Source organism: Chanodichthys erythropterus, chromosome 7 (genome assembly GCF_024489055.1).
Source record: "Chanodichthys erythropterus isolate Z2021 chromosome 7, ASM2448905v1, whole genome shotgun sequence".
Taxonomy (NCBI): Eukaryota; Metazoa; Chordata; class Actinopteri; order Cypriniformes; family Xenocyprididae; genus Chanodichthys; species Chanodichthys erythropterus.
Genome location: NC_090227.1, coordinates 43622899 through 43649025, shown reverse-complemented (window position 1 = coordinate 43649025; position 26127 = coordinate 43622899). Strand labels below are relative to the sequence as shown.

The 26127-nt window shown below is 34.0% G+C and overlaps 1 protein-coding gene across 7 annotated transcripts in view; it reads right to left on the bottom strand.

Moving 5' to 3' along the window:
* Positions 1–26127, bottom strand: part of LOC137023489 (protein mono-ADP-ribosyltransferase PARP6) — a 44509-nt gene that overhangs the window by 17052 nt on the left and 1330 nt on the right. For 4 of the 7 annotated variants that reach the window (XR_010895548.1, XR_010895547.1, XM_067390661.1 and 1 more), the window contains exons 2-20: positions 25386–25455; positions 22013–22169; positions 19956–20092; positions 19206–19564; positions 16405–16520; positions 14983–15060; positions 14624–14718; positions 14480–14540; positions 14305–14395; positions 14155–14221; positions 12266–12415; positions 10976–11126; positions 10595–10726; positions 7200–7295; positions 3538–3630; positions 3338–3463; positions 489–554; positions 214–281; positions 70–118 (exon numbers count right to left, since the gene is read on the bottom strand). Coding sequence is in view for 5 of the 7 variants with exons in the window: in XM_067390661.1 (XP_067246762.1) it covers positions 70–118; positions 214–281; positions 489–554; positions 3338–3463; positions 3538–3630; positions 7200–7295; positions 10595–10726; positions 10976–11126; positions 12266–12415; positions 14155–14221; positions 14305–14395; positions 14480–14540; positions 14624–14718; positions 14983–15060; positions 16405–16407 (1326 nt within the window). In the remaining 2 variants the exon portion in view is untranslated. The remainder of the gene's footprint in view (positions 1–69; positions 119–213; positions 282–488; positions 555–3337; positions 3464–3537; positions 3631–7199; positions 7296–10594; positions 10727–10975; positions 11127–12265; positions 12416–14154; positions 14222–14304; positions 14396–14479; positions 14541–14623; positions 14719–14982; positions 15061–16404; positions 16521–19205; positions 19565–19955; positions 20093–22012; positions 22170–25385; positions 25456–26127) is intronic. The other 3 variants (XM_067390664.1, XM_067390665.1, XM_067390663.1) reach the window with 2 other exon arrangements.

The window sequence follows — 26127 nt, the reverse complement described above, 5'->3', positions numbered from 1 at the left end:
AAAAATACAGAAGTGAAGATGAACAATGACAAGCCTTTAAAAGGCAAGCTTTACAAGTGTTCATCTTACCCTACTGAGTGGCAGCTTCACAATATGAGACCTGTTACTGGATATAATCCTGCAGAGAGAGAAACAGTGAGCGCAATTAACCAGCAGGGGGCCCAAAACACATTTACTGTGGTAAAATGTCTGGTCTGTTTCTTATTAACTTACCACTGCAGTAATGGATGAGCCAGAGGATCCAGTTTATCCATCTGCTTCTTAATTTCCAGATACGAGCCCTGAAAATACAAGTACAGCTACAGCAAAACAGCCACTGTTAACTTTTCTATGCAGTTGAATGATATTTCATTTGAACGTTGATATGCTATAGAGATTGAAGTATCATTGTTTAGCAAGTAGGCTTTCTTTTTGAGCTGCTCAGAAGAAAAAAACAGATGAATCATGAAATATTAACAAACATATCAGCTTTATTTCTGCTGCCGTACCTGTGTCATTTCCCGAATAGACATCACACTGTCTAAAGCTTTCTGCAGACGCTCATAATTCTTCTTCTGTTCGGCACAGGATCGGTACAGTAATCACACACACACACACACACGCACACACACACACACACACACACACACACACACACACACACACACACACACACACACACACACACACACACACACACACACACACACACACACACACACACACACACACACACACACACACACACACACACACACACACACACACACACACACACACACACACACACACACACACACACACACACACACACACACACACACACACACACACACACACACAAGAAAGGAGAGATTTGATGCTGGTTAAACTTAAAGTCAAAACATTTTTTTCTCACTTAGCATTTTTGTCTTATTTTGTTTAGAAACATCTAAACATTTTTGAATCAAGATAGATATTAAGTCTTGTTTTTTGAAAAATGTATCAAAATTAAGTGAGTTTATGCTTAAAAAAAAATCTGTCCATAGAGTCAGAAAAATCAACTTACAGTTTTTTACAGACGCTAGGACACATTTCTCAATACTTAGGTCACTTTTGCAAAACTCTTCACACAGTGAGCACAACAGAAGTCTATGTGGGCTAAACTGAGGATCAATTATCATTGCTTTGGCACAAAATGCATTCAATGCCTACATCTCTCAAATTTCATCAATTCTTTTCTCACTCAGACACAACAACTGCCAAAACTCTTTGTACGTACAGGCCAATTTGCGCATGCTTACATACTGTTTTCAAAACTGTTAAACTTATGTTCAAAACAATAACATCATACAAAACTGAATAAGACAGAAATATGCTGCATTTCTATAGTAATATTGTAATGAAATATATTCTAAATATAAAAATTCAAATACTATCAGAGGAATTAGATGAAACTGAACACTTACACAAGCATTCGTTTTTTAGTTTCATTACCATCCATTCAAAAGGGGAAACTTAGGAATAATTTTGTTCTGTAATGTAAACATGGACCATGTAACATGTACTGCGGTGAATTATAAGCAGTAGAGAGTGTCATTCTTGTTTTATAAAGAAATTTTAAAAAAGAAAACAGTGTATAATGCTAACTGATGTTAGTGTTTTTAAGGTCGATGTTTTATGACTGACAAAGTGTGTTTGTCAGCTGTCAACCTTTGCTAGTGTTCTGGAAGAATGAGTTGATTTGAGACATGAATGAAGTGTTTTGGTAGATTTAGTGCATTTTGAATGTGAAATGAACTGCTGTGCCAAGATGAAAGTTGGTTATGAGAACTGTGTGAAGAGTTTTGAAAAAGTGACCTAAGTATTGAGAAATGTGTCCTAGCGATTGTAAAAAACTGTAATTCAAAGAGAAAACATTATTTTCTTACCAATGACAGATATTTATTCTTGTTTTCTTGAGCATAATCTCATTTAATTTTAATATTTTTGGGGGGGGAAACAAGACTTGATCTCATAAGTCATTTTTTATTTAGATATTTATAGACAAAAATAATAATCAGTACATTGCACTGCAAAAAATACTGTATTTTTGTCTTGTTTCCAGTCCAAATATCTAAAAATTCTTGTTTTTAGGAAAAATAAGTCAAGATTAAGTGGTTTTTTATCTTAATCCAAACTGAAAACAAGATTATATATTTTATATTCTTGTTTTAAGGAAACTAAATTAAGTTGGCTTGAAAAAGTCAATTTACTGTTATGCTATTTTCTTCTGAGACTAAAATTTCCAACTCTAACTCCTCCTAGAGCTTTAACTCTACATACTCCAAACTCGGATCAGAACTTCAGACTGTTCTGACTTAGTGTGCTCTATCTTTTCTAAGTGATCCGACTTACGGTTTTCCTAAAAATGACTATTAAAGCTTGAAAAAATCCCATTGACTTTCATTGACGGAATGTTCAAATGAGCCAAGACTTTCAAATTCCAAGTGTCAAAATTCAAATTTAAACTACGGAAGCCCATTTGACTCAAGTGCCATTCTATGTACTATTTCTAATCCATTGAAACTCATAAACCTATCTATCTCTCTCTCTCTAATATGATCTATCTATCTCATAGCAACCACCCAAAACAACTTAGCAACTGCATAGCAACACCTTAGCAACCACTCAGAATACCCTAGCAACCACATAGCAACACCCTAAAAACCACCCCGAGTACCCTAGCAACTGCATAGCAACACTTTAGCAACCACCCAGAGTACCCTAGCAACCGCATAGCAACACCTTAGCAACCACCCAGAGTACCCTAGCAACCGCATAGCAACACCTTAGCAACCACCCGAGTTCCCTAGCAACCGCATAGAAACACCCTAGCAATGACCCCGTGTACCCTAGCAACCATATAGCAACACCCTAGCAATGACCCCGTGTACCCTAGCAACCGTATATCTATCTATCAAAACTACTAAACTAAAACTTTCAAACTGAAAACTTTTAAAACTACTTCAAACTTTCTAGCTAGGCTTTTTCAAGCCAACTTAAAGTTTGTCTTCAAACTTTTTAATCTAGTTTTAACTTATTTTTCCTGAAAACAAGAAAATAATTTCTACTTGTCAAGAAAATGCTTCTTGATTTAAGAACTTTAAGATATGTTGACTAGAAACAAGACAAAAACTCTTAGTAAGAACAGCATTTTTTGCAGTGTGTAAACATGACGCTAACTAATAACTATGATGCTTTCAGGCCTCTTGCATTGCAATTTTTGGCTAAAAACAAACAACATGTTTTTAATCCACTAAATCTACATCTATACTAATTAATTTTCAGAGTATCAGAATGAACGGCAGCTCAAATGAGTGCAGGTAGAGACGGTCACCTTCGGGTTGAATGCAAGTGTTTTGGGGTCATTGGGGTCGACCACGGATGGGTAGGGCTCAAAGATGATGCTTTTGCGGGGCGACTCCAGAGCAGCTCGACACATGGCCACCAGCAGGTCCACCACCTGAAGATTGACATCAAACATCATTTAGAGAAAGGATACAGATAAATGAAACAAGAAAGAGCGTACGACCGCACCTCAGCGCCTGTGGCAACCTCCTCGGCCGCTCCCGACATCACACCCAGAGTGTAGAAGGAAAACACGCACAGCTCTCTCGTGCACACCGCGGGCTGGCGGGGAAAAACAACCAATCAGAGGCATGAACTGAGTCACCACATGATGAGCCACACTGTTTTGTTTTCCAGTACAAATATCGAAACACCCTCTGGTGCAAAAAAATGCTGTTCTTGCTCAGAGTTTTTGTCTTGTTTCTAGTCCAAATATCTAAAAGTTCTTAAAACAAGAAGCATTTTCTTGACTATTAAAACTTATTTTCTTGTTTTGAGGAAAAATAGTGAGTTTTTCTTTAAAACAAGCAAAATAATCTTATTTCAAACCAAAGAAATAAGATATATAATCTTGTTTTCAGTTTGGATTAAGATTATTTTGCTTACCCCACTGGCAGATTATTTTGCTTGTTTTAAGGAAAAACTCACTTAATTTTGACTTATTTTTCCTGAAAACAAGAAAATAAGTTTTACTTGTCAAGAAAATGCTTCTTGATCTAAGAATCTTTAGATATTTGAACTGGAAACAAGACAAAAATACTAAGTGAGAACAGCATTTTTTGCAGTCTGTTGTTCATTTGGGGGTCACACTTGTGTTTTTTGCGGTCAAAAGTGACTTTTTATTTTCAGTAAAATCAATATAATATATTTTTGTTCAATAAAATTTTTTCTTTATTATTTTGTGTTTTGAGAGAGTACTAATTAATATTCGTGCAATAATTATGATATATTTTTTCTCACTGAAAAAATACAAAAACGTTCTGATTTTTGTTGATCAATTACTTTTCAATTAAAGCAGTATTTAAAATAGAGACAAAACCTTTAAAATCCAATTTTTGAAGGATTTAGATTAGTGCCATCATAAATATTAAGTTGTGGATCTGGATATATATTTAGATATTCTTAAAGAAGTCTTTTAGACAAGGTTTAGATATTTTTGTTTGAAATGTTGATTTGAAGTGTCAGTTTTTGCATTAATTTTACTGCAGTCAAACCTGAACACAGAGGACATTTTGTTACACATAACATCAAAATTCAATAAAAATGTAACACTAATGAACAGAAATGCTTTATCAGAGCTTAATTAACCTGATTTCAACCTCTTATTTGAATCTTCTGGCTCAATTTTGCTATATTGTTACAGCTACACCAGTTCATTTGTTTGTGTATAATAGTGTGTAAGTGTGTGTGTCAAATCCAAACTCAGCAAGGGCCATGCCGAGGGTTGTGAATAAAATCAGGGGCTGGACATATATTTAGAGGATTTTTTTCATTTATTGAAGACATATAAGTGTATTAATAAATATATATTGTTAGAAAGAACAATATATATATATATATATATATATATATATATATATATATATATATATATATATATATATATATATATATATATATATATATATATATATATATAACCTCACAAAATTAATCCACATTTATCAAAACAATGAGGTTTTAATTTTAAAATTTATAATTTTAATTTTGAGTTGGAACACATTTGTGTCACAGCACACTTTTTTATCTTTATCAAAACAAGAAATAAGGTCTCTGACCAGCATAACTACATAAAACAGTACTTTAAAAACAGCTATTTCGATTTCAGAAAATAATTTTGATAAAGCAAAATAGTCAACAAATTATAGATATAAACACCACATGGTATATAGACAACAAATGGTATCTGATATTGTACTATTTGGCTTATTTTGGTAGCTCTTACTTAGAAAAGACTCCTTTAACTTGACAGGACACATGCACATGGCATAATGCACACTGCCAGTTAAACAAAACAGTAGGCCTACTTAAAAAACAGCGCATGGATTTTAGGAAAAACTGTTTGATAACATTCAACAAATGGTAGGCTATTATAGATAAATGGCATATAGATAACAAATATCTGAAATTGTATTATTTGGCTTATTTTAGTAGCTCTTACTTTTAAAGTCAACTTGAACTTGAAAAAACTCATGCACCGGGCTCATGCCAAACCTAAGCAAATTATGATTTTTTTTCTTCTTTGCATTTTTCTTTTTTTAGTAATTTCTAGCCACATTTAAAGTCAGATAGCTATAGTTAGCTCTGCCGTATTCTCTGCTAAAATTAGTGAGTTGAGTGAAGTGCAACAGCACCACCTACGTCTCAATGTTGTAATGTCACAGACGTTTATTTAAATCTTTTTTGTGTTCAATTATATAATGAGTACCACTTTTCCAAACAGTGTTTTTGTCTTATGCTGAATCACTATGGTACACCTATAATAAGTGTTTATATTCAGACTGTTTTAGACTGCGTTGTATTTGACACGTGTGTTTTAAAGTGTAACCTCTTCATTACTGTGCACTTTTTTCTGCATCATGGATGATTTGTAGATTGTACACAAAAAATTCTCTGTATGTTAATATTTTTGTCCATTCATTTCCTATGGTCACATAGCAACTGCCGCAAAAGTCACAGAGTTTCATACCATTCTGATGAAGTAGCGATTTAAAAATAATAATAAATAAATAAATAAAAATACTGGTCTAAAATGGCCGAACAACACCAGAGGGTTAAATCAAGATTTAAGGCATTTACTTAAAGGGATAGTTCACCCAAAAAATGAAAATTCTGTCATTATTTACTCAACCTCAAGTTCCCTTTCGAGGGAACTCGCACTGCGCTATGGGAACGCCCCCTTCAGGACACAGTGTCTCGTTCCCTCTCTCAGGGAACTATGGTTATAGTCATAACCTGAGACGTTTTTCTAAACCTGCCTGAAGTTCTTTCTTCTGTTTAACATAAAGGAAGATATTTTGAAGAATGTTGGTATAAAGTAACAGTTGCTGGACCCCATTGACTTCCATAGTAGGAAAAAAATACTCAATGGGGAGCAGAAACTGTTTGGTTACCCACATTCTTCAAAATATCTTCTTTTGTGTTCAGCAGATGAAAGAACATACAAGTTTAAACAACTTGCGGGTGAGTAAATGATGACAGATTTTTCCTGTATTGGTGAACATATTTGAAAATGCTATAGATTATTGCACTTCAAAACAATAAGTGAATTAAAATAAATGTACAGAACTAAACATTTATATTTTATTGAAAATATATATTTTACAAAATAATTTGGACCCTAAAATGGCTTTAAATTAAAGCCATATGTATAACCAAATTTTGTTCCAAATTTGAAGTTGATATCACAAAAATTGAGGTTCCTGTGAGATTTTGTTTAGGCGCTGTACCAAAAATAGTGCTTCTCCTGTCACATTAATACATTTCTCTCATAATATCACTTTAATCACAGAACAGTCACTAAATATGGAACCTTTCAGGTGATATGTGTTTTGTCAAGTTTAGAAAACAAATTTTTTTTTATCTTCCAGTGACGTCAGTAAAATAATTCAAAGAAAAAAAAAAACAAGTTTACTTTTCTTACCAGATATTTTTCTTGTTTTAAGCAAAAACACACTAATTTTGATACATTTTTTCATAAATCAAGACTTAATTTTGCTTCTCCAGTATTTTGATTTAAGAATGTTTAGATGTTCGTACTGGAAAACAAGACAGAAATACTGAGGATGAACATAATTTTTTGCAGGTCAATCGCATGGCCACGGCTCTGACACTCTACAGCTGTCGCTCACCTTCAGCATGGATCCGTTCTGAAAGACGTGCTGCTCGTCGCAAACCACACAGTACTCGTTCAGAGTGGGGATCCGCTGCTCAGAGTATTTCATTATCTTACAGAGAAAACACAGAGGTGATAATCAGAAGACACACGGAGCTGATGTGATCCACTGTCAGAGGAAGATCAAGAGGAGCGCAGGGCGATCACAGAGGAAATGGAGCACAACATGAGTCGGTTGTGTAATATGACATGATGATGACTGCGAAAAATGAGTGAAAAAGACAAACTGGAAACTGCATTATTCACTGTTGAATTAATTTTCTTTTGTTCCAATTCTAGATTCTGATTGATCAATCCAGTGTTCCAGTTGTGCTAAAATACACAAAATACACACTACGGTTCAAGAGTCTGGAGTCGGTAAGATTTGTCTCTTCTGCTCATCAAGGCTGCGTTAATTTAATCAAAATTACAGTAAAAATTGTAATATATTTTTACAGTTTAAAACAGCTGTTTTCTATGTGAATATATAGTAAAGTGTAATTTATTCCTGTGATCAATTCAGCATCATTACTCCAGTCTTCAGTGTCACATGATCCTTCAGAAATCAATCTTAATATGATGATTTGCAAGAAACATTTATGATTATTTTCAATGTTGTGCTGCTTCATATTTTTGTGGTACTGTCACTTTTGACCAATGTAATGCATCTTTGATGAATAAATGTATTTAAAAAATAAATAAAATCTTACCAACCCGAAGCTCACCATCATGTTTCACAAAATCACATTTGAATGAATATGAATGTGTCCTAAATATAGCTGTGCTGTTATTTCAGCAATACGGCTCCTGTTATATAATGCTATACTGTGAAAGCTACTGACGGTTCTTCACTCTATAGCATGACCTCTTGAAGCTTATTGCTGTAATAACAGAACGGCTGTGAAACAGTCCCAGGTTCATTAACAACATTACAACTGCACATCACTCCACCACGTTCCTTATGAACTAATAACTGCAGTTTTAAGCACTTTATATCTAGCGTAAAGAGATTTAAAGGGATAGTTCACCCAAAAATGCGTCATGGATTATTTTCCTAAAAATCTTTATCTGAAGAAAGAAAGTCATATACATCATTGATGGAATGAGGAAATGATGAGAGAATTTTTATTTTTGGGTGAACTAATGCTTTAAGTTAAGAAATGAGAGCCTTTTTAGAATGAAAACCTGAAAATGTCTGAGATAAACACATGTATAAGTGGTAAACCTGGTAAAATCAAAACAAATGATTCCAGATTAATTATTGAATAATAATGTACATTCATTATTACTTTAGGCGTGCATTAATTTTCAGTAATTTTCTAGACTGTTTTTTTTTTTTTTTTTTTTAAATATTTAATTTCCACATGACATGTGGGAAAAAATATGTATATTGTGGCCACAAATTAACAATTTGTTTCCACGACTTACTAATGCATCACATTTATTCCCTCGTTTTACTAAATCATACAAATGATAATTCATTCCCTCGGTTTACTGTGCATTGTGGTATGTTATGGAAGCTTGTTTCTGCCACTAAATACATTTTTTTTAAAAAGAACACAATTCTGACTTTTTTTATTGCGAATTATAAAGTCTGAATTGTGTTATAAAGTCAGAATTGCAAGATAAAGTCGCAATTGTGACATTTTTTAGCAATTGTGAGTTTTTAATCATGCAATCACGTTTTACTAAATCGTACGAACGATAATTCGTTCCCTCATTTTACTAAATTGTGCACACGATATAATAATTCGTTCCCTCGTTTTTCTAAATCATACAAATGATAATTAGTTCCCTCGTTTTACTAAATTGTGCGCACCATATAATAATTTGTTCCTCGTTTTACTAAATCGTAAGAATGATAATTCATTCCCTCATTTTATTAAATTGTGCGCATAATATAATAATTCGTTTCCTCGTTTTACTAAATCGTACGAACAATAATTCGTTCCCTCGTTTTACTAAATTGTGTGCACCATATAATAATTAATTTCCTCGTTTTGCTAAATAGTACAAGCAATAATTAGTTCCCTCATTTTACTAAATTGTGCGCACGATATATTAATTCATTCCCTCGTTTTACTAAATCGCACGAATGCTAATTCTTTCCGTCGTCTTACTAAATTGTGCGCACCATATAATTTCATTTGCTCGTTTTACTAAATCGTACGAACGATAATTCATTCTCTCATTTTACTAAATCGTACAAACCATAATTCGTGCGCTCATTTTACTAAATTGTGCGCACCATATAATTTCATTTGCTCGTTTTACTAAATCGTACAAACCATAATTTGTGCGCTCGTTTTACTAAATTGTGCGCACCATATAATTTCATTTGCTCGTTTTACTAAATCGTACAAGCGATAATTCGTTCTCTCATTTTACTAAATCGTACAAACCATAATTTGTGCGCTCATTTTACTAAATTGTGCGCACCATATAATAATTTGTTCCCTCGTTTTACTAAATCATGTGCACGATATATTAATTCATTCCCTTGTTTTACTAAATCGTACGAATGATAATTTGTTCCTTCGTCTTACTAAATTGTGCACACCATATAATTTCATTCGCTCGTTTTACTAAATCGTACAAACGATAATTTGTTCTCTCATTTTACTAAATTGAGATATAATGCACAGATATAATAATTCTTTCACTTGTTTTACTAAATCGTGCGCACAATATAATTTGCTGCTTCGTTTTACTAAATCGTGCGCAGATATAATAATTCATTCCCTCCTTTTACTAAATTGTACAAGCGATAATTCGTTCTCTCATTTTACTAAATTGTGCACCGATATAATTCCTTCACTTGTTTTACTAAATGAAAATCTAATTCACTCCCTCGTTTTACTAAATTATGAACACAATATAATCATTTGTTCCCTCGTTTTACTAATAATTTGTTCCTTTGCATTACTAAACCATGTTGTAATTCGTTCCCTTGTTAAATCAAAATGAGGGAACGAATTAGTTCAACAAGGTCACGTTTTTCTTAAACGAGGGAACAAATTATTGAGTCGTGGGTACGAATTCTTAATTTGGGGCCACAATAAATTAAAGTAAATTCTTAATTCATGGTCATGATATATATAAATTTTTTCAGCAGTCATGTGCAGGGCTCTGAAAATGTTTTATTATATTTTTAAACTTCAAAATAAAGCTGTGATTTTCTGTGGGTGCTTTAATTCTCTGCATCATCATGCATATGATCTTTTATGAGATTTATGATGATGATGATTCACTCAGATGTTCACTAAGAAGCTGCACTCGACATGCACGAATGTAACGTTTAGATGTACACTGGGCATGATGGGAAACGATGTAGTCATGCGTGGCGGTGTGAGGCTGTGGTGTGATGGGTACCTGCACGAGGAAGCCGTACTCCAGCGTGGGGATGTTCTTGCAGTGTCCGCCCGCCTGGGATGAGAAAAACAACTCAATCAGCTGGCGGGTGGTAATCTGCGCAGGGGCCCTGCCCGCCGGGACAGCCACAGTCTGATGGGTTAACGGAGACAAAGCATTATGGGAAAGGTGCCAGCCAGCCGTGTTAGGCGAGGGGGGTGTCGAAGGGCAAAGAGGCTGGGGATTGGGATGGGGGACTGGTCCTACGAGAGGAATCTGCAGCCAAGTTTTATCTGTCACGTGGAGTCCCTAATGAGCCACTGAGGGGTCACGGGTATGGAGAAGCGGGAAAGAGAGTGATTCGGAAGGAAAACGTGCAGTCAGGGAAGACGGGATGCTGACCTGGCTGTTCGGAGGGTAGCTGAACAGCTCGCCCTTGGGGTTCTTCATGGTACAGGAGATGGAGCGGTTCATGAGCCGGGTGACTCTGAGCTCCGGCACGCTCAGTTTGCCTTTCAACACTGTGTCCTGGATCAGGGGGAAACTGGGAGACCTGGAGCCAAGATGGAGGCCACAGCCAGCGGATGAGTTCATGCTGCGCTCACGTCATGCTGGAATTACCTTAAGTATGATTTCTGACTAGTAAAACACATATTTCTGTTTGTTATGCCAATTTTTATGGTATTTTTATTGTCATCAGCAACAAAAACACATTTATCCATTTTGGAACTATGAGCAGAGCTGGGAATATTAAATTGTAGTTCATTTCTGAATACAAATTAGTAACGTAACCTATTACATAATTATTTAGGTAATATAATCTGACTTTAAGATTACTTTTGACCTTCCTTTTAGCCTTAACTTATCACATAGATTTGAACGGGATATTCTTGTACTGTAGTGATAATTATGTTGAAAATTAGTGCATTAAATATTTTGTGAAGGAACTGTAGGTGTGTTGTAAACTGATGATAAGTTGAAAGGTAATAATTAAACCATAAAAATAAAAATTCAAATAAAAATAATCAAAATAAAACCCAAAATACATTAAATATTTAATTTGTTTTGCCATCTAGCCTCCACAAAACTGGAAGACATTCTGAACATAAATAAGTAATATACTGTTTTCGAAAGGACAATTTAAAAGATAAAAAAAGAGAAATTAGTGAGAATCAATAAATTATGAATGACTTTACTGCCATTTTATGAATAATAAGTAATCATCAAACAACTATAGTTTGATTATGAGTTTTTTAAAATGTAATAATCTAATTACAAGTATATAATTTTTGGAATCGGATTACATAATCTAGATTAAGTTACTACCCAGCACTGACTATGAGTGTTGCCATAAAAACTAATAATTTCTAAATATAAGGATTGTATTATGATAATCACATCATGACGTGAACGCAACATCAACATATTTTATATTTAAGGGAGTTTTAGATTGTTAAATAAATGAATTTTATTTATATATATATATATATATATATATATATATATATATATATATATATATATATATATATATATATACACAGATAGATAGATAGATAGATAGATAGATAGATAGATAAAAAAATACTTCTACTCCTAAAAAGTAATCGGTCACTGTTTCAACCGTGATCTGTTGTTTCAGATTGTTAGCATATATGACATGGGTTTTCACATCAAACTTTGAGGACATACTTGGGGATCGGGGAGAAGATACTCAATCCGGCACGGAATTTCTTGATGGTTCCTCCAGCTTTGAACCAGCTGTGTCGTTTCTCCTGCTGGGCTTTGAGGAACTCATTACTGAGATGCTTCCACTGCTGGGACGTGAATGTGCTGAGGATCCTAAACACATGAAAACAAGCTCTTGCATTACAGTTTCTGCTTAATCAATCAAAACACTTTGTTTTGTATAAAAGCATCTGCCAAATTCATAAAAGTAAATGATGCACCCTCATAATGAGATTTTAAACTTTACCTTAGGTAAACACAATACTTCGATAAAAATGATGCAATAAAGCTCATAATCGTAGCAACCATAATCATAGTAAAACATGGAGTATGTTGATTTTTATCACAATAAACAGGCATTTAAACACTTTAATCACATCTATTCCACTCTGAGCTTGTGCAATTTTGGGATGCTGAAGAAACTGAGTTCATCTTGCAATGTTGCGAGACATGAATATAATGCAGTATAGCCTACTGATGGTTAAAGACATTGAAATCATTTGTGCTGTGCATTGCGGTATGTTATGGAAGCTTGTTTCTGCCACTAAATAAAAAAAATAAAAAGGGTAATTTCTACTTTTTCTCTCACAATTCTGACTTTTTGTCTTGCAAGTGCAAGATTTAAACTCGCAACTGCGAATTATAAAGTCAGAAATGCAAGATAAAAAAGTCACAATTGTGACATTTTTCTAGCAATTCTGAGTTTTTAATCACGCAATTCCGACTTTATATCACGCAATTCCGACTTTATATCGCAATTCCGACTTTATATCACACAATTCAGACTTTATATCACACAATTCAGACTTTATATCACACAATTCCGACTTTATATCACACAATTCCGACTTTATATCACGCAATTCCGACTTTATATCTCAAAATTTCCGACTTTATATCTCGCAATTCCGACTTTATATCTCGCAACTCCGACTTTATATCACGCAATTCCGACTTTATATCTCGCAATTCCGACTTTATATCTCGCAATTCCGACTTTATATCTCGCAATTCCGACTTTATATCACGCAATTCCGACTTTATATCTCACAATTCCGACTTTATATCTCGCAATTCCGACTTTATATCTCGCAATTCCGACTTTATATCTCGCAATTCCGACTTTATATCACGCAATTCCGACTTTATATCTCACAATTCCGACTTTATATCTCGCAATTCCGACTTTATATCTCGCAATTCCGACTTTATATCTCGCAATTCCGACTTTATATCTCGCAATTCCGACTTTATATCACGCAATTCCGACTTTATATCTCACAATTCCGACTTTATATCTCGCAATTCCGACTTTATATCTCGCAATTCCGACTTTATATCTCGCAATTCCGACTTTATATCACGCAATTCCGACTTTATATCTCACAATTCCGACTTTATATCTCGCAATTCCGACTTTATATCTCGCAATTCCGACTTTATATCACGCAATTCCGACTTTATATCTCACAATTCCGACTTTATATCTCGCAACTCCGACTTTATATCACGCAATTCCGACTTTATATCTCACAATTCCGACTTTATATCTCGTAACTGTGAGTTTATATCTTGCAATTTTGAGAAAAAAAGTCAGAATTGTGAGATAAAAAGTCGCAATTACCTTTTTTATTTTTTATTTCATGGCAGAAACAAGCTTCTATAGTAAATGAATAATGGCAGTAAAAATAACCACAATTCTTGGAGAATAATCATAATAATAAAAATTGCATTTAAACGGGAAGGAAGAGGTTTGCTCGTGTCATGTAAACATCTTACTGCGATTAAGTCTTTATTCTGATTATTGGAAATAAACTCATTATTGGTGCACATGCAAACATAGTCAATCTTACTTCTTTAGCTGAAGTCCCAAACTGAATCCCTCTTTATTAGATGGCTGAAACACCTCCACCGATGGTTCTGTGGGAGTAAATTGAATAAGCATTAAATGTACCGTCTCAAACACACACATGCACAGAAGTGAACGCATGCACGTTTCTTACCCGGTCCATCCAGGTACTGTGAAAGAGAGAAACGAAGGCGTAAGACAATGGGCTCTGTTCGGATCACCTTCCACGCGGTCGCCACCTCCTCCTACAAACAAGCAAATCATTTTATTCCCATTTCAAGATCTGTTTATAAAGTTGAGCAGGTTGTGTGGGAAGTACACGTTCTCACATCCAAGAAGCTGATGTTGATTTGCAGGTCGATGTCCACATCATCGATCGTGCCATACTCTCTGTAGGAAGAGCAACACACTCAATGTGAATCAGGTGTGAATGCACAAATGTGAATCAGATGTGGAGTGAGGGCTCTTCTTACCTGACGGATACGGCGCTGTCCGTGTAGATGTCTTTCACAGCCTCGATATCCGCGTCCAGCTGCGGGTGACGGTACAGGTCAGCTGCACAGCTCCCCTACAGGCGGACAGTGATATTACACATTAAACTGCTTGTTCACTTTCATTTCTAGAGGTGCACATATTTGCTCATTTATTTGAGATAATGTATTTTCAATAAATGTACAATGTATAAAGCCAATAAAGATTAGATTTTCCCTGCTTTATAATAAAGATAACATTATTAACGTTAAAATCACTCACAAAACGTCTTAAGGCAGATTAAATTTGTCATATTTCATTAAGACTGTAACAGAATGTGACGTTTTTACGAGTTTTTCACCTGAATACCGTACAGGAACTGCTCCGATTCATTCTCTCCATCCGATTCTTCATCCGTCCAGCACTGGCCTTTAATATCCTGAATGAAGCACAAACACAAAAACTAATTTTAGCTTTATTTATACACTATTATAGTATTTCTTAATATTTTGTATTAGCTTTTATTTTTATATTTCAAGTTTAATTTTAGTTTAATTTTCAGTCATTTTGATTTTGTAATTTTGTATTAGTTTTTTGTTTTTATTTGTCTACTTAGCTTTAATTTCTTTTTATTTCAGTTTCTTCTTAGTACTTCAACTTATTCACAGTCTCTTTAAAAGTATCATTTCTTTAATAATAATAATATTAATAATAATAATAATGCAGTTTATCCATAAAGTGCCTTTCTCAAACTCAAAGCATTACAATACAACATAAAACTATACATCTTGAATAAAAATAAATAATAATAATAAAAGATATATTATTATTGCTATTATTAAATAGATAAAACAGAAATAAACAATTATACATCCAAAACAATACACAGAAAGCTTACAATTTATTTTAAGGTGTCCTTTTTACAGTGTAATTATACATTAAAGTACTGATTAATAATAATTAACAGCATGTAGTAGGGTTTGGTTTAGGGCTAGTTGCATGTAATTATGCAAAAATTTACTGTTTTTACTACAGTAAGTACATTTAACATATGTAACACTACATAAGTGTTACCTATGAAAATAAAATTATTAAACTTGCGAATTAATAATTTCTTGCAACAAGTTTGGTATTTTTTAAAAGAAAAACGGCAGATAAAAATACTTTGCAATGTCACGATTCATTCCAGCTCATGGACATGAATAAGAATAACATCCAATCAAATTTCCCCAATTTATGAGCACATTTTACTTCAAATCAAATTGCAAATTCCACCTCAGGTGAAAAAAAAAGTACATTTCTATAATGTACTTAAAGTACATTTAAACATTTAATCTATTTTTGTGCACTAATTTTGTACTTAATATACTAAAAAGTCTTTAGTACTTCTTAAGATAACATCTAAGTGTGTTATTTTGAGACACCATTAAATATGAACTAAAATGTGCTTTAATATATACTATTTCTATATACTATAAGTATCTAAATATCTAAATACATTTTTTTAAAAACAACCCAAGTTAGGTTAAATATGAACAAACCAAGAGATTGGGTTGTTTTAACCCAGCGGTTGGGTTGAATATTTGACCCAACATGCTGGGTAGTTTTATTTAACTCAGCTATTGTTTAAAAATTACTATATAGCTGTCTTAAAATGAACCCAAAGGAAATATGTGTCTGATTTTTAATTTCCAACCTATTTTGGGTTCATTTTATAGTGAGCTGCAGGTGTATCAGAGGAAACAGGCCGTGTCTGACGGTGTAATGAAGCGCGAACACTCACCATTGGCTCCGTGTTCACAGACGTGTTTCTGGCAGGATGAAGCTTTTCTGATCCATTTCAGCAAAACAACAGGCACTCTGGGACGACGGGAGACAGAAAGATGAGCTGTTCGCTTTCTGCATGAGGAAAAATAAACAGAACACCATTTTTTCTTAATAATTTTACATCAAAACCACAATTCAATCAGGCATCTCAAAAGAGACAATACAATAAATCACTGCAACAGCAATGCTAAACATTACATGCAAAATATCCGTAATAAAGGAAGAAAAGCTGCTGCTGGACTCATGTTTTTCACCTGCTGGACGATAATGAATCCCACAGACAGACAATAAAAGGTGAGCCACACTGAATAAAAAAATGGTGTCGGATTTACTTTGAACCAATTTTTACTCAGTGCATATCTACAAACGAGACAATAATAAACATCAAAGAAATAACCCTATTAACCACATAACAATGTAAACAACACTAGCAACACCCCGGCAACCAGTCAAAACGCCTCGCATCGTGACCCTTTGTCACAGGCATTTTCCTCAAATGAAAAAACCGAGCGTCCGCTCCTGTAGACGATAAAGAAACTGAGCTGAGCTGGTTTTACCTCTAAAAAACGCTCTGTTCTTTCTCCTCTCCTCCATCTCGCCACTGCGTATCCTAGCAACAACCCGTTCTGTCCGTGTCACTGATTTGTGCGTGCGTGCGTGTGTGTGTGTGTGGGCACAAATTTCCCAACTACTCCTCTGCATAAGCCATATCTGATAAATGCTGACAAAAACACCAAACCAGTGAACATATTCCTCCCCAAATTCAAAAGATCAATCCTAGTCCATTGAGATCGCTTGCATTGTGTGTCACAGTAATGAGAATCTAATGACAATCACCATTAATGAAAACATCTGCATGGATGATGGTGATGATTTCAACATTTTTGGACGGAAAATCTCATGAAAAGCAAAAAATCTGAGTGTGCATGTTTTCATGATGTACATCCATGTTTCTCCCTGAACAATAACTAACATACTTGTGTATTTTTATTGAAAAAGAAGAAATTTAAGTGGGCAGCTTGGATGAAAACTACAAGACGAAACCGAAGTGAAAAACACATTTGGACATAAAAACACACGTCAAACACAGTCTCATTTTGGTCTAATTTTTAGTAATTTTTCATTTTAGTTTTTTTTTTTTTTAAATATATATATATATATATATATATATATATATATATATATATATATATATATATATATATATATATATATATATATATTTTTTTTTTTTTTATTTATCTTTAATTTAGTTTTTATTTCAGTTTTTTTTTCTTTTTTTTTTGTAATTTTCAACTTAGTACTTAGTTCTTGACTGATTCAGTCTCTTTAAAAGTATAATTTTTTTATTAATAATAATAATGGATTTTATCCATAAAGCGCCTTTCTCACACTCAAAGTGCTACAATACAACATAAAACTAAACATCTCGAATAAAAATAAATAATAATAAAAGAGATATTATTATTATGAAATAGATAAAATAGAAAGAAACTCAAAACAATTATACATCCAGAACAATACATTACGTCAAATACAGTCTCATTTTGGTCTAATTTTTTGTAATTTTGATTTTTATTTTTGACATTTTTTTTTTTTATATTTTTATTGAGCTCTAATTTAGTTTTTATTTCAGTTTATTTATTTTTTCACTTTTTTCATTTTTTCATTTATTTTTATTTAGTAATTTTAGTACTTCACTGATTCAGTCTCTGTAAAAGTATACTTTCTTTATTAATAATAATAATGGATTTTATCCATAAAGCGCCTTTCTCACACTCAAAGTGCTACAATACAACATAAAACTAAACATCTCGAATAAAAATAAATAATAATAATAATAATAAAATAGATATTATTATTATTAAATAGATAATATACAAAGAAACTCAAAACAAACAATACACAGAAAGCATTATGTCAAATACAGTCTCATTTTGGTCTAATTTTTTAGTAATTTCATTTTAATTTTTGTCATTTTAAAAAAAAAAAATTTTATTTAGCTTTAATTTAGTTTTTATTTCAGTTTATTTTTTTATTTTTCAGTTTATTTCCTTTATTTTTATTTAGTAATTTTAGTACTTCACTGATTCTCTTTAAAAGTATAATTTCTTTATTAATAATAATAATGCATTTTATCCATAAAGCGCCTTTCTCACACTCAAAGTGCTACAATACAACATAAAACTAAACATCTCGAATAAATATAAATAATAATAATAATAATAATAAAAGAGATATTAAATAGATAATATACAAAGAAACTCAAAACAATTATACACCCAGAACAATACACAGAAAGCATTACAATAAAATTCATTATTTTCTTTGAAAAACAGCCATTTTGTTTATATGGGAGTCACAGTTTCTCTCTCCGCCACCATCTATGTGCTCAAGGTGAACAAAATCACTCAACTTTCATGCACTTTACATCAAACCTGCATAAAAATATTATCGTTAATGTTTATTGGCTGATGAAAATACTAAAATACAGCTATCTAGAGAGCAGTTTAATGCTTTTAATAAGATGCAAAAACACAAATACCCGAATTTTAAAGCATTCACATAATATTTTTATCAATAAAATGTGTCTGTGAGTGTATTTTAGGACTGTAGTTCGATGTAATAACCATGATATATTGGTCTAATTTGCTTGAATAATTTCACAGACAGCATCCATCTGCACAAAATCCCCCAGTGTGTCCTTAAACAGCCCCCCTCCACACCCATAATGCCCTGCTGGGGTCGAACACATACCGATGCAGCTCACAGACGGTCCGGTCAGCATCCACGACACCCCCTCCCCCACATCCATCCATCCATCCACCGCTACATCTCACCTTCAGAGGATGGAGCGAGCGGCACCAGCCCGACGGCTCCTTCTCCTCCAACACGACACCACCGTGATGCAGATGAATAAATAAAGACGGCGCACACAAACCATCTGATGTGACTGTGCACTAGCAGCAATCCTCCATTTTAATGCTCCATCTCTTGCTCCGCCGTGTGTTTATCTGTTGCAGATCTGCTTCCAGTGCTCTCTTATTTTTGCCTGACAACACAGTGAACTGAGCATGCTCAGTGAGAGCCAGCAGAGGGAGTCATGTGACCTACAGCTGACGAGAGAGAGAGAGAAACATAATCCACATTTCCCTAGACTGTCAGAAAAAGATCAAACGCTCCATGATCTGTACAATAGAGCAACTCTTAATGTCTTTTAAATCTTGTTATTTTATTGCATTAATGTTTTTGTGTTGATGCTTTGCCTGTATTGTGAGTAAATGACTCCTAATGAAGTAATTATTACAAGAGACAGAAAGAGGGTAAAGCAGCAGCTGCTGCATTGTGATGGTGCATTAGCCAATGGCAGTGTTCTATTTTTATCAGCTGACTGTGTGTTTCATGAAGGAACGTGAGCATTGCATATATTTTCATGTCATTGTGGCTCTACACTGCTGTGCGACGGACTCAACCGTTACCGTCCTAATCAGAGTTTACCCTGCTTACCTCATTAAGAGCCTCGCTTTACACAATGACCTCCAGAGAGAGAGAGAGAGAGAGAGATAAGCCATTATCCAACATGTCCTCGACTGCATGACTCACGTCTCTGATGGAGACACGGTGCTGTCTCATATCCTGCCATCCTGTAAAAAAGACACTTGCATTAATTATTCATAAACACTTTATATAGCAAATGCCTCTTTTAGAACCAACCAGCTGCTCTAAAATTAATGACTCGTTTGGTGGCAGATCTTCAGCATCATGTTTTTAGCATAATTCAGTATGACGATTCACTTTTGAGCATCTGGTGACCAGTCGTTTTCTGTCATTGAAATGAAGCTGAAATAAAATATAAATACCAGATGAAAAAACCTAAATGAAAATTAGAAATGCTGCTTTTGCAACTGAAATAGTTGGAAGTACTAAAATTAAGAAAACTAAAACTGAAATAAGCTATGTAGAAATATTTATTACTAAAATTAAAATGAAAAATGAAAATATAAAAATAATACAATATACTAAGCTATAGAAATATTTATTACTAAAATTACAAATATTATATAATAATATAATATAATATATATGTATATATATAACCTTACTAAAATTAAAAGCAGTATATATATATATATATATATATATATATGGGAGAAAAAAATATTTTATATATATATAGATTTATTTTTTTTTTTTTTTTACATAATTATAATTTTAGTAATAAATATTTCTATATAGCTTATTTTGGTTTTAGTTTTAAGTTTAGTATATAGTACTGTTTTTAATATTTCATTTTAATTTAGTGTAAGTTTTAATAATTTTGTTGTGTGCTTTTGTAATTTTTATTCATTCATATATATATATATATATATATATATATATATATATATATATATATATATATATATGAATAAAAATTACAAAAGCACACAACAAAATTATTAAAACTTAAACTAAATTAAAATTACACTGAAAATATTAAAATTATACGATATACTAAACGTAATAAAACTAAAACTGAAATAAGCTATATAGAAATATTTATTACTAAAATTAAAATGAACAAATAAAAATAAAGCCGAATTAAAAAGATTTTCTTTAGCGACTAATGGCAAATTCAAAGTATTAAACTTACTAAAATTAAAAGCAGAATTATATATATATATATATATATATATATATATATATATATATATATATATATATATATATATATATATATATATATAAATAAATTACAAAAGCTACATACTAAATTTAATAAAACTAAAACCAGAATAAGTTACATAGAAATATTTAAATAACAATAATAATAATAATATTAATAAAACTGATAGGTAACACTTATATTAGTGTCCTTGTTGCACATTACATGTAGTTACTGTAGTAATAACTATACAGTATGCATAATTATTACATGCAACTAACCCTAAACATATAGCAAGTACATGAAGTTAATAATTATTACTCAGTATTTAAATGTTTAAATACACTTTAACATGGACGCCTTAAAATAAAGTTTACTAAAAATTACAAATGAAAACTAAAAATATAACTATAAAATATAATAAAGTAATAATAAAATAACACTGCCGGTTGACAAACTACAGTGAATTCATCTAGAAATCATATAATGTACACCATTTTAGATATTCACTTGTTGTTGAATACATGTATATTGTGCACATTGTGTTCATTTATCTAATGTGTATTGCTTTTGATGTATATTGTTAATGTGAATTGCCCTTCGGGAACAAATAAAGTGTTTGAAATTGAAACAACATTGTGTTTGTGCTCTTTTATATCTCAGGAGACATAAAGGAGACAACTTAAAGATGAAAACAGGCCCAAATGAGTCAATAGCTGAAGAGGGTTGAAGTTAATATGGATCATATTTAGATCTCTGAGTCTTGGCACACTTTCAGACATCGTACATTGTTGCAACTCACAGCCAATCCAGAGTGCATCAATGGGATTTACGATGGGATTTGACAACTGATGCAGACAGCAGTGGCGGCTTACGGGTCAGGGGTGTGCCCGGATTGGCCGACGGGCTTGTCTCTCACCTCTGGAGGTGGGCGAGGAGCACAAGGACACGCAGCAGGTGAGCTGAGAGCGGTCAGTGAGCGAGCGGCCGTCAGGTGAGCAGAGGACAGCATGGGCAGCGGGAGCAGCAGCAGCGGCGGGGTCGTCGTGGAGAGCAGGTGAGTCTGACACCTTCACCTGGACACATGCATGCAGACGGTCTCAAAACACTCGTCTTCAAACAATAATATATTGAATCCTGGTCTCATTTAAGACTGGCAGGGCCCATGAGGTTCAATCCACAGAATCAACTATCCTCAAATACGGCCAAAGTTTCCTTTTATTGTGGAGGTTAAAGTACAGTTCTGCGGTTATTTTCACAAGTCGTGCATTTTATCTGCAAAAGCCGGAAAATCACACACAAATAAAGCCGGACTTCAGATGAAACACCTCCATCTGTGACCAGCAGGTGGAGAAATACTGACAGAGTTCTGCACTATGTGTTTAAAGGTTTTCACTTCTGAATGAAATGTCCTGATCATTTACTCACCCCCATGTCATCCAAGATGTTCATGTCTTTATTTCTTCAGTGGAAAAGAAATGAAGGTTTTTGAGGAAAACTGTTCTCCATATAGTGGACTTCACTGGGGTTCAACGGTCCAAATGTCAGTTTCAGTGCAGCTCTACATGATCCCAGACGAGGAATAAGAGTCTAATCTAGAGAAACCATCGGCCATTTTCTAAAAAAAATAAACATTATATACATTTTAACCACGAATGCTCGTCTTGCACTGCTCTGTGATGCTCCACGCATGACGTATTCATGTTGGAAAGGTCACGCGTGATGTAGACGGAAGTACAGATCCAGTGTTTATAAAGCGAATGTGCAAAGACTAAATCAAACGACCTTTACAAAAAATAAATAAATAAATAAAATAACGATATCAGACGATTTTGAAGTTGGAGGAGAAAATGCGTCCCAATTCACCTTCTTACACTACGTTCTAAAAGTATGTACTGTTTTTGTAATGCAAGTAATGCAAGCTTTGGGTCATACTACCAAAGTCCCTTTAAGACAAGTCATTTCACTCGGCGGCCATCTTTGAAACGCCTCTCGGGCATCCTGGGCATCATGCAATCTCTTTGAATGGGGAAACATCAAATTCTCCAAAACTGTTCGCCAACCTTACGATTAAATTTCATATTTGAAATCACCAATGAAATGTAACAACAACCGGCTCATAAAATTTATTTTGTAAACGATCGAATCATGACAAAAAAAACTATTTTTCAGGCTGGATCAAGCTAATGCGCATGCGGAGACCTAAATGCGCGTCTCTTCTGAGGCGCGCGTATGATTGTTTCTATAGAAACCGGTGATTCTAAAGGTGCGTTCACGTGGCCTCGTAATTCCTGTAGTTACGAGATTCTAGCTTGTAAAAAGCGTTCACGTCCTCGTAGAGCTCGTAATTACAGCTTGTAAGCTGGGAGTTTTCTGAAAACTCCCAGATATACCACGTGGCCACGCTGTACCACCTGACAGCTTGTAGATTCATTTAGGCATTGACAGTGCTGCCATGGAAACGCATATTTCCCAGTTCAAGGACCAAAAGGACGTGAACAGCTCCGAATATAACGTCAAGTGTTGTCATTTCAAGATTCCGGTAAATACGAGGTGACGTGAACGCAGCTTAACGGCCGCTGAAGTGACGCGATTAATTTACCAGTCGGCGATTGGCTCTTATTTAGAAGGCGGGACTTATTCCGCCATGTTGCGCGTTTACACTTTCTCCCGTTCAAAACAATACGAGTGACACCTCGTCATAATTGCGTCTTTAACGGACGTTCTGTCGCTTAGTTACGCAACCTGTAACTGTTTAAACTACCCTGTCGTCATAGTAAAAATCCTCCACATTAAATTAAATTAAATTTCCATTTCGGAGAGAAATGTAGTCGCACGTTGATCTGTCATGGGTCTTTCATGCAATAACTCTCCTCATCTTTGCATAATGATGCATTTAATATTTAATGACCAAATGCATCGTTATAAAAGTTCACAATGCTGTTGCAGATGAAATATAATGCAACATTTAATAAATATCTTTTCGTCAGGTTAGATACTGATTACGAATCATTCAAGCCCCCTTATCTTAACTGTCTGTCTCACACATCCGTCATGTTTGTAGTTTTTAAACACTTTTTATTCGTGTTTGTAGTTCTAATCGAATCCTCGTCCACAGCGCAATGTGTTATGGGCAATATTAGCCGTTAGAAGTGTGCACGCATCTGCACTTCGAATTCTAACCTGAAAAAGTAGACCATCCGGGTATCTTTGGAAAACTCATTTCAACACACTACGATTTGGGACATACTAATTCTTTTTTCGAATACTATTTAGGACGGATAGTATGCAAATTGGGACGCAGCAATGGAGTTTTTCCGCCTTATGCATGACCTTTCCAACATGATGCATGACGTCATGCGTGGCGCATCAGGGGTTTTGTGGTTAAAAAGTATATAATTTTTTTTTTTTTTTTTTTTTTTTTTTAATAAATGAGCGATGGTTTCTCTAGATTAGACTCTTATTCCTCGTCTGGGATCATGTAGAGCTCTGAAGCTGCACTGAAACTGACATTTGGACCCGTTGAACCCCAGTGAAGTCCACTGTGGAGAAAAATCCTGGAATGTTTTCCTCAAAAATCTTCATTTCTTTTCGACTGAAGAAAGAAAGACATGAACATCTTTGATGACACGGAGGAGAGCAAATTATCAGGACAATTTAATTCTGAACTGAACAAATCTTTTAAATAGCATGTGAAAGAGTGCATGAAACAGCAGTCTGCAAAGCTGTTTTCAATACACAAGAAATAATTACTTTACAATTCACCACACAAATAATTTCGAGCTCGGAGTGTAAATGTGTTAAATGCACCTGCAATGCCACATGCACACTAAACATCCACTGAAAGTGATAAATCAGATATTTGTAAGTTTGTTCACTCGATGCATCATCCCATCTCATTTCAGGTTAACGCTCAGAATTAAATAGTGCAGATCTGAAAACGCAGATGCAGTCTTTCAGATTTATCATTTTACTTCTCAGCAATGACAGTAGTTTGCATCAGTGAGACATACAGTATACAGTTGCAAGAATAAGTATGTGAACCACTTAATAAATTCAGCTATTGTTTTGTCTTGTGGATTATATCTTTTATGTAAAATATCTTACTCAGGACAGTACTAAATAAAAATGATCTCTCTTATTTTGTTCAAATTTTGCACATTTTCACAGATTCTGCAAGTGGTGGTTCACATACTTTTTCTTGCAACTCTGTGTGTATAATAATACATGCATATATTTACTGTTCAAACCTGTGCTTTAAGAGTGTATTTGAATTGTGTCTTTGTACTCACCTTGATGCTGATCTTTCATATGACTGGAATGAATGCTGCTATTATCCTGACCAGACTCTGTGGATAATATCTGAGAGAGGAGAGAGATGTTTTCATTGACATTGGTGATAGGATATGCACACTAGAGGGCGCTGTTAATTAATGCATGACCACCTCTTTAACAGGAGACACAAATTACCTATTTTTTATATGCAGAACATAGTGCTACCATGGTACAAATACAAAATGCACGGTATTATTACCAAGATGCATGTTGAAAAAACATGCATTTACAGTGGTGCATGCCTAACAGCATAGTACAACCTCAGAACATGTCCAAACAACAAGGTTTTACCATGGTAAATGTCCAAAAAGCATGGTACTACCGTGGTACTCGTTTAATTAGTGGCTTTTGTAATATAAACATGTTAATTTCGTGATGTCAGTTTGTTTAGTGTGATCTATACACGTGCCATCTAACTGTAAAATCCCCTCAGTGTTTTATTATTAAAGTTAACAGATGAACGCTGATGCGGCTGCGCGAGTCTCAACCACTATGATGGATTAACGCGGAAGTGCATCAGTATCGCTCTGTTTACTCTATATTTGAACAATTTAGTAGATTTATATGTGCAATACATTCAGTGTATTACTTAAACACGTATTTAATATCACTAACAAGCACGTCGCCATTGATTTGTAGCTTAACAGTGCAGCAGCATCCTCGTGTCACGTGATCTCCTCGTGCTCCTGCACCGTGCCG